Source organism: Panthera leo, chromosome F2 (assembly GCF_018350215.1).
Source record: "Panthera leo isolate Ple1 chromosome F2, P.leo_Ple1_pat1.1, whole genome shotgun sequence".
In the NCBI taxonomy this organism is placed as follows: domain Eukaryota; kingdom Metazoa; phylum Chordata; class Mammalia; order Carnivora; family Felidae; genus Panthera; species Panthera leo.
The window spans coordinates 10,305,493-10,316,057 of NC_056695.1; the positions used below are offsets into that span (position 1 = coordinate 10,305,493).

Sequence of the window (10,565 nt, forward strand, 5' to 3'; positions counted from 1 at the left end):
TTAATGAACTCTTTGCATGTTTTATATCCAAAGTTGTTTTAAGCAGTCATTTTCATCCAGTTTTTATTTTAAAAGATATCACATGAGAGCTACATTCTCTTCATTGATGGATGTTTAGTAATACCAGAAAAAACTGCCTTCTCTGAAAACAGTCTTCTCATTCACATGAAATCTGATGAAGACATAGATAAAATAGTTGAAACCTGATGTAGACATTAGTTTCCAGCAAAAGTACATTGAACCATAGAGAATATTAAAACCATCTCTAATGTGTTTAGGATCTCAAGGTCATCATTTTAAAAGCCCTGAATACTATAGGGAACACTGAAAAAAAAAAAACATTTTATTTTGATTAAGAAGCATGATAAAACCATTTGAAATATCTTTATAATATGCATCTACATTTGACTATGGTGGGAGCATGTCAGGTGTGGGCTTGGTTGTACGAGCAGCACATTTACCATGTGTTAAGATATTTGCTAACTTCTGGGTGTGCCTACCCCCTCCTTTTCCTTTAAAAGGGCTAATCATGCTCTAAACTTCCTGTATCCTTTAGAATGACATGAATCTGTCACAGATGCTGGACAATGAAAGGGTTATACTCTAAAAACAAAAAACAAAAAACAAAAAACAAAACAACCAGATATCCCATATCTACTCAAAACATCATGTTGTTTCACTAAAACGTGAATCTGTACCTTCTACATGATTGTTGGGTGGTTTTTATAAAAATGAAATCATTTCCTTAGGAAAAAAAAAAATAAAACCATTTGCCAATCGGAATATCTTCATTCTGGGGGTGGGGGAGAGGAAAGACTTTTTTTTTTTTTTTTTGAAAATAATGAACTTCAGTCCCTGGCTCTATGAACATTCACTGACTTACTCAAATGAAAACAAAGTATTGTGCTTCTAGAAGCTAGTTTTTTTCGCTAGCACAGTCTGCGATAGCATCTGGGAACTGTCACCAAAATGTTAAGATTTACAAGCACGTTGACCTGTGAATCAGTGCCACCACGGCCAAATGTGACTGTCCAGAGGGACTGATACGTGATGGTGTGATGCAGGCCAGTCACGTGATCTCTCGTCCTCTTTTGCCAACCGTGTGTTCACAAATGTTTGAATTTATACTTAAACTCGATATCATTTAGTGGCGGCAAAACGCCCAAGCCTGCGCGGGACTGGTCCAGAGGGGGACATTTAACGTGACTGTCCACAAGCTCTAGTTCAAAATAGGAAAGCATCAGAATCAAAAACTGTTTGATTTCCTGCACAGCAAATAGTCTTCCCGGACATATGGTCGCTCCTGACCCAAAGGGCATGTAGTAATACTTCAGCTTGATTCCGTTGCTGTAGAAGGTGGTCTTCGTCTTCCCATTTTCATCAAGATATCGATCGTATTTAAAAGTCTGCAATAAAAATACAAAGAAAATAAATCTATCGGCTAGTTTTAAAGGAATCTGTCTCTTGCTTGACCTGGAGGCTCCAACGAGTCATTTTCGTTTTTAATCCAATCTGTGGGTAATTTCGCCAATTCCCCACCTTGACTCAGAAAGTAATAGGGAACAGTTTAACAGGAACCGATGGGAACAGAAAAAGCTTTATAATACCTTCCATCCTGCCTGGGTGACTAGTTCCTCTATTAGGCAGGACAAGAAGGACAAGTTCAGATTAGAAACTAGAAGAGCCAATATATATATTAGCGTCTAATTTCCTGGATTCGGGAGCAGTACTTGTTAAGGAAAAAGGAAGCCAGCAACTCTCTTATCATGACGGCAAACAAAGTCAGGCAAAGATGATGTGATGACAAATACCAGGAATTTTAAAATTCAGGCCAGCCTCCAGGTTTTCCAACATATATGAATACTGGACATAATTCAGGAGGCAATGCCCATCTATGGTTTCAATGGTTAAATCAATTCTGCAGTGATAAATTTCCTCTTTATTTCCATCTGGGTAGGCCTCCCCTGGGTATCGAACTGGGATTAACAGTCACTTACCAGAGGGTCTGGGTAGATTTCTGGATCTAAATGCATCAACTGCGGATAAAGAGCTATGATGTCATCTTTGCGGATGTTATAGGAACCGTCCAGGAGGTGCAAAGTGAAATCCTCTTTAGCCGTCCGGATGTTCAGGGAGGCACTGGAAAGCCTCAGAGACTCCTTGATGATACTATCTAAATATTGTTAAAGGAAGCAAGAAGGAGAAGGAGGGAAAGAAGGATGAATGGGAGAACAAGTCATGTATTCAAAGGCCTCATAATATGGAGTCTGAAATACTGATAGCAACCTATTACACAAAGTTGAACAAACTCGGGACAGCCGGCCAGATAAAACCTTCCCAAACTTTATTCTGTTGCCCCTGTGCTATAACCAGTGATTCACTTGTGTCTGAATGTGCTTTTTAATCTGATAATCTGAGTTTGAAATAATCATTTGATCAAGATATAATCTTCTTGGACACCAATGGGAACTAGACTTCCATAATTTTATAGCTAAAATCATCTTATTTCTATCTGACACTAGACATCCAATACAACTGAAAAATCAGTGAATCACTTTCACGTGAATCAAAGTTAATTACTTTTGAGATTGAATATACTGCTAACCTTTTTATATGGAAACATTTTCCCAGATGTTTAACGCAGCTTCCGTTGAGTGTTTCCAAGAACCCATTTTCATCACTACACTCTGATGTTGTATGATGTAAAGGGGCAGAAAGAACCACCCTGAAAGTAGCTAAAATATGAAGATCTCATGCGAAGGTCCAGCCTGATCCTCTAGCCTCTGTCCTCTTAACTCTCGTGTTTTAGGTGCTCATCACATGATTGTATATAAAATCATAGCGTGTTAGCAGCTTTATTTTACAAATGAGAAAAGCAAGGCCCCCCAAAATGAAGCGACATGTCTGGGGGTCATCCATGGTGGGCACAGCCCAACATAGGATCTATGCTTCTTGCCTCATGGTCACCTCCACTAAGGCCTGCTGCCCCTAATTGCATACACTGGTTTCTTTCCTCAAGAGAAAAGGAACAAAAACAAGAAGAAAACTCTTTATCACTACACACATAGAATACTTTTGTATTTCTGTAAAACACGGAGAAGCAAAGATAAGAAAAGTAAAACAACCTTCAATCCCATCAGTCCCCCCATGCAGCTAATTGTGGTTTCTTGATGGTACTTTTTCCTCTCTGTTCCATGAAAATGAGTAATATGCTCCCAGTAATCGTAACATGAGTGGTAAGAGTCGGGCAGGGCAGAGACACAGTTGAGAAATGTAGGGTCAGGAGTCCCACGTAAACACTGTCTCTGGGTCCACCGTTCTATCCCAGCTCAGAACTTAACCTTTAAATATCAATTTCCTCTCTGGTTATATAGAAACTAGTCCCCAGTCATAGGATTGCTGTGAGGCTCAAACAGGACAACACACATGAAATACTTAGCTTCATGCTTACAAAGTAAGTACGTAATGCACGTTGACGATTACCGTTTGTGGCACACAGTCAATGAAATGTAACATAGTAAACGTACCTAGCACTGGTGTCTCATTCAGTTGCCTTTGATTCAGACAAATAAGACTGCCTTCAAAGCTGATTTTTTGGCCAGCACTCTCTAGGGTCTTTTTCACTTCTTCAGTGGCTGCTTTCAGTGCTTCAGGGCTCCTATCAAACGTTGAGAAAAGAAAAGATGTGCAGAAAATAAATCGTGTCTATACCAAAGGAGCTGCCAACAAATAGGAGTTTTCCCCTTCTTTTAAGGAGGCGGCCAAGACACCAGAGAAGGTGGGGAAGGGGCATTCGCAGTTACTTGTTACTCCGTTTTGCACTTGTGTTTAAGTCCTTGGATATTCGCAAGAATCGTTGCCTTACGAGGCCTTGCGACATAGAAGTAAAACTTGGGGCATACTTCTATAAATAAATGATTCTAATAAGGAGTACCTGGCCAAATCAGTCACACACATAGCAATGGAGGAGGAAAATTGCCTCTAAGATAACAATTATAGAGTGCAAATGGAAATCTGAATTTACTCTTAAAATCCATACCGCGATTTCAGGTAGAACAATAGCTCTTCCATGCATGTTATAAGTTATTGTTCTAGCGTGTTGACTTGTAAAATGAATGGCACTTCATTTCAGTGCATGGACATTTAGTAGATGTCATGGGAAGGGATCTATAGAACACGATTGCAGTAAATTGAGTCTCATAAGTATATGCGTGGCTATCATAAAATGGCTACTATTACCCTGATGATGTTACGTTGATGTTGTAACCTTACGGTAAATATATAAATTTATTCTGGATAGAGCTTTCTCAAGTAAAAACTTTGGAAGCCGTTTAACATCTGAGGCAGATTTGTAATGGGGTTTTATATCTGAAATTGTTTCTAGATATTTTTTATATTAAAGGCATAGCATAGTCAACCATCAGTGGAAATTTGGCTTTCCCAATGGTACAGAATCGTAGTTTTGTATACGTGTGACACGAAACACTCAACTTAACTGGGATAATTCAGTAAATGATTTGAATGGCAAATTTCTAAAAACACTTGGGAAGAAAATCATGTTATGTAAAGTGTATATCACATACGGTGTTTTCGTTACATACACTTAAAAGGCAAAATCTAGCTAAATCCCATCAGTAAGGATTAATAATAATATGACTGATCCACAGCTATCATAGTTGGTGAGATAAACTCTAAGAAGTCATAAGGGAGCGAAAAAAACAAACTATTGATGCACAAATGAATAAGGCGTAGGTACTGCCCTCTTACTGTCCAGAAGTCAGAAGCGCTTAAATATATTTTTGTGATTATGAAGACAGAATTCATCAACTTAAGGAGGCATCATGAGGAACAGCTTGAGGTTGAAAGCCAGGGCTCTGGGCCCAGGTGGCCTGAACTGACCCTACATATTGTGTTCTTTTCCCCTAGGAAGGTCTCCGCTTCTACAAGATGCATTTTACCAGTCACATTTGCTTATGTTTTTATGCGGATTGGATGAGCTGATACCTGTTAAGCACTTACAACGTAAATGTCACACTCTTGATTGACAGCATGACAAAGTACGATGACTCTTTTTTTTTTTTTAAGTGAAAATAGTAGATTTTCTTGGCTCTATTCAAATAAAGAAACCAACGGGTACGTGGCTCGTTACCTAATCATTTGAAATAAGCTCCAGAAAGTCGCCGGAATGGTGTTTGCTTGTGACGCCCAGAGGACAGCGAGGTGTGTCTTGGCCTTCTCCATGTCATCTAAGGTGTAAAGCATATCGTTCAGAAACCTGACCAGTTCTGAGATGTGGTCTCTCTTTCCGAGGTTCTCGTGTCGCAAGCCCTCTGCCAGTTTTTCCCGAGCATGGTGCGCGGTCTTGAACACATGAATGGGGAGGCCTGCTACCAGAGCCGGAAAGATTTTGTCAAACTGCTTGAAGTGGTCAAGGTTATTTAGAATAAGTGCTTTTTGTGCATCTTGCCCTGTAAGATCTTTGCCAAAGAGGGTTAAATACCCAGCTTCAAACATCACTCGGTAGCAGAAGGAATACATCCCTTCTGTCACCCAGGCAGGCGTGTTTGATTTAGCTACCAGTGGACGTCTCATGACAAGTTGGAGGTTCTCCATCATGGTTTCTGTGAGGGAATTCAAGGCATCGCCCTGCAGGGTTTTGATGAAAGTTTTGTTTATGTTTTCAGTGGTATTTCCATCACTTGGGTCAATGCTTCTGTGCCCAAATACCTGACAATAGATGAAATGTGTGAGAAAAGAGATTAAACCTCATGCAGTGCTAGAAAGTGGCTGAAAAACAGATGAGATGCTTTCATAATCTTCTACTTGTTAAAAAAAAAGGGAAGGAGGGAAATTGGCCTTTCCACATACAGAGAACTTTTCAAATACATGGCTTCCTGAAAAGCCAAGTTGAAATTCCAGTTCTTTGGTGGAATATCCCTCAACCCACCCAAGTTGCCTATTTCTTACTTTTCTTATGCTATTGCATCTAATGGAAGGTTAATTTGGTGCTAATCTATATTTGTCTTAGTCATCAGTTCTCTTCTATATTTTTTTGTAGATGTACTTTACCAGACTTTAATCTGCTTAGAGCAGAGACTGTGTCTAATACTTCCTTGCAGAGACTCACTAAATATTGGCTAACTCCTTTCTCTCTTAAGGAGCCTCTTAGATTATAGCTAAGCGATACCAAAATATCTGATCAGTTGCTTAACAAAATTGAACAACTGGTGTGGCATAGAGTGTGGCAAAACAGTTGTTCAGGGGTAAGTTCCCACCCCATGTGCTCTGGGAGTCATGCAGACATAGTTGACAAGAGTGAGTTTGTAGCTGTCTAACTGGTACAGTGCCATGTGGCTCAGCAAAATATTTCATTTTTCTCTCAGTCTAGGTAGTTAAGAAATGACAAATCTATACCTATTTTGACTTTTGAAATGATTAGTACCAAGAGGTTATATCTAATTGGATCTATTATATTTCTAAGAATCTCCGTGTAAGGGTAACCCTCTTCACCATCTCTATTTTTTAAGTCTAAGTACATCAAAATGCTAAGTAAACTGACAAGTTCAGAAGTAGAAGACACACAAGCAGAATGCTATACACACGGGAAACGGGTTACCTTTGCAGAAGTAGTGAAGTGGAACTTTTTCCAATCCAAGTATTTTCCATGGCACAACACTTTCTGGTATGACAAGGGATTCGTGAGAAAGTGGACATAGTTTCCCATCAATCTGCAGGTGAAAACAGGACCATGTTTCTTTTGACTTGCTCTCAGGAACTCAAGAGGATTCGCCCCAAATTGCAAAGCACATCCCAGGTACGGAATCAACCCATTCTCCAGAGGTGGTTCACCCATCTGTCTGTAAGACACAAATACATAATAGATATGAGACATTACACATTGTTTTTTATTTACACCTGGTTTTTAAACTTTTACTACTGACTTTCAGCTTCCAAGCTCTCTACAGTTCTAGATAGTTTTTTTGTCCCTGGGGCCCTCATCTTTTACTAAAATAATGGGTTGTATTAACTTAGTAACATGAAAATGATTGCTATATCCATCCATCCATCCATCCATCCATCCGTGCATGCATTCCACAAAACTTGTTGTCTACTAAATGATAGTCATTTTTCCCAGTGATGAGGATAAAAGAATCAACAAGGCCAACAAGATTCTTGCTCTCAGTACAGATGAAACCACCTACATTCTAGTGTTTATATTTTTTCTAAGCATCATTGGCCTGCGTATCTCAGAATGTTTTCTTTTATTGTTACCCTTAAAGATATAGAATACTGAATTGCAGAGAAGATGGCAAAATTGAAGTGTTCAGAATCTTCATAACTTAAAGATATCATTCTATAGTGATATTTGACTATAAGAATCTCATTTAAAAAATTAGGTTATTATAAGATGAAATTATGTAAGTGTTGACAGGATCATCAATAGTGATTCAACACTCATGCTCTTTTTTTGCATCTTTTTTCAAGTATAGTTGACACACAGTCTTTTATTTTTTAATATATGAAATTTTTTTTTTTTAATTTTTTTTTCAACGTTTATTTTTTTATTTTTTGGGACAGAGAGAGACAGAGCATGAACGGGGGAGGGACAGAGAGAGAGGGAGACACAGAATCGGAAACAGGCTCCAGGCTCTGAGCCATCAGCCCAGAGCCTGACGCGGGGCTCGAACTCACGGACCGTGAGATCGTGACCTGGCTGAAGTCGGACGCTTTAACCGACTGCGCCACCCAGGCGCCCCTAATATATGAAATTTATTGTCAAATTGGTTTCCATACAACACCCAGAGCTCATCCCAAAAGTTTTTTTTTTTTTTTTAATAGAGAGTGTAAGTGAGGGGTGGGGCAGAGGGAGAGAAAGAATCCCAAGCAGGCCCCGTGCCCAGCACAGAGCCCAATGCAGGGCTCAATCTCACAACCATAAAATCACGACCTGAGCTGAAACCAAGAGTCAGATGCTTCACCAGCTGAGCCACCCAGGTGGCCCCACACAGTCTTTCATGCTATTTTAAATGTTTTTATTAAATAATATCAACATTAATTTTCCAACATAAACTCCTATCCCTCTTGACAGAATTACTTAGCATAAAATAATTATTTTCATTGTAGTTCAAAGATCAGTAAGGTTCACTAAAACTAGAAATTATCAGGCCTGAATTAAAATACCTTAAAGCACACACACCAGAAAACTTGTAAAAGATGGACAACACATAGCAATCTACATAGCCGAAGACATGTTTTGGGTAATTCCGTCTTTTGGAGATTGATATAACAGAATACTTACATACCCCTCCCCCAAATACTCTTTGAGCCAATCAGAAGGTAAAGAAATACGGCTATGTATGTGACTCTATTGGTACTTCTCATATGTTTGAACCAATTATAAACGACACACAAATAAAAGTGATAGTATATATATGTAGCAGTTTCCCAATGTAACATGGTTGATTATCATTAATGAGAAGAAAGTGACAGAATAATCAATGCAGGCTCTGTGCTCTTGTCCAAACCTAGGCTGAGTCTGTACGATGCCCAAGAACTAACGGAGCATCTTTTTAATCCTCATGTTAGAAAGAAACCCTTCCCACTGCAGACCCCACTTACCATTCGTATCCTTACTAATCCAAACTTCATCTTTACAGACACACATACACATGCAAAGAGACCTTATAAAGTTTGGCGGGTATGTTTAACAAGTTTGTACATTTTTGCATGACCATGGGTATGTCAAAACTAAAAGGGAAACACTGTCATTCTATCTTTTGTTAGATGTAAGATCTCACTTTAAAAATTTTAATTAATTTAAAATGCTTAAGTTTTTTAATTACAGAAGAAAATGCTAATGAGTATAAGTGCATAACACCAAATTTATTATATAACCATGAAGGTAAAAGACTATTAAATGAATGAACTAAAATGCCATTTAAAGATAAAACCTTCCTTACCTTCTCCTCATTCCAAGAATAAGCCACAAACAACAGCACACTGCTACCACAATCCCCCAGATCAAAGATACGGTCATCATTTTACAAATCTAGTGCAAACTCTAATCCGACTCTCTGATTAGAAAGGTAAGGATGTCACCGAACAGAGGCTCTAGCTAGACTTTTATATAAGGTAGGATCTTACACTTGAGTGACCAAAGCAAACAATTAACCATTTGTTCATCTTATTAGAAAAAAAAAAAAAAAAAAAAACTGGCCTTGAACTAAGTCCACAGGTATCAGAAGAGGTTCCAAAACAATCAGAGACCTGGAATACTTGATAAGTTGAAGGTCTCTCAAACATACACTGACTTAACATTCAGACCTGGCAACAACAGCTAATATTGCAAGTTTAGTATGCTTATAAAAAGGACAAAACATAAACGTGTTCAGGATATCGAATAGCAAAGTAAAATGTAATAATTTAAAGAAAAATAAACATACATTATCATCAAGCTAATGAGTAGATCTTGTTACCTTTTGAAGAAGAAATCAATTTAAATCATTTGCAAGAGATAATCGTGGTCAAGTTCAAAGGAAAGAGAACTGGGTGAAATGTTTCTGCTGCTTCACGTTTCAGCGCTTTCACAAAATCATAAAAATTTTGCTATATATAGTAACACGTTACTTACCTAACATTCTCAAGCAGGTATCCCACATAAGTCCACCTGCCAATTAAGCAGTTTATTTTAAGCACCAAAATTTTATCAACCATTTTTGCTCATTGAAAATACATTGTTACTTTTTCTAGCTGTTAAAGTAATGCAATTTCATTTCAAATAATTTAAGACTAACTGAAACCTATCTTGGTAGAAAGTGAAAGTCAATTTATAACTAACCTTCCCTACTATTCCCCACTCAGAGCCAACAACCATTAACTTGTATGGTACGTATCCTTCTAAGTTTTATTTCAACACAGATATATATTACTTGAGCACCTACTCTGTGCCAAGAATTCTTCAAAAGTATTCTGGTTATAGGTGTTAACAAGATGGACAGATTTCCTAATCTAATGGAGACTCTCTTTCAGTAGAGAGACAGCTATTAAAATATAAGGGTTATGAATAAAACAAAACATGGTGTAGAGAGTATTGGGGATGAGAGCAACTTTAGACTTGGTGTTCAGGGAAGGGCTGTCTGAGGAGGTGACATTTAAGATCTGAATGACAAGAAGCGATTAGTCAAGTGAGAATCAGAAGGAAGAGCCTTTTAATTTTTTTTAATTTTTTTAATGTTTATTTTTGAGAGACAGAGAGAGACAGAGTGCGAGTGGGGGAGGGGCAGAGTGAGAGGAAGACACAGAATTCCAAGCAGGCTCCAGGCTCCGAGCTGTCAGCACAGAGCCCGATGCGGGGCTCAAACCCACGAACTGTAAGATCATGACCTGAGCCAAAGTTGATGCTTAACCAACTGAGCCACCCAGGCGCACCACAAGGAAAAGAGTTTCAGGAAGAGGGAACACCACATGAAAGGTCCTGAGTCAAGGATGAACAAGGATGTCTAAGAACCAGAAAAAAACAGAGGCAATAAGAGGAAACGTGGTTAAGATACAAAGAGCTTGACGTA

At 38.5% G+C, this 10,565-nt stretch overlaps 1 protein-coding gene across 1 annotated transcript; it reads right to left on the minus strand.

The window, feature by feature from the left end:
* Window positions 1-832: 832 nt before the first annotated feature.
* On the minus strand, window positions 833-9,040 carry LOC122210734 (cytochrome P450 7A1). Its single transcript, XM_042923613.1, has 6 exons — window positions 8,961-9,040; window positions 6,617-6,857; window positions 5,150-5,727; window positions 3,528-3,658; window positions 1,998-2,173; window positions 833-1,406 (listed from the first exon to the last, which is right to left on the minus strand). The coding sequence occupies exons 1-6, from the start codon at window positions 9,038-9,040 to the stop codon at window positions 1,107-1,109; spliced, it is 1,506 nt and encodes a 501-aa protein (XP_042779547.1). The 3' UTR covers window positions 833-1,106.
* Window positions 9,041-10,565: the final 1,525 nt, after the last annotated feature.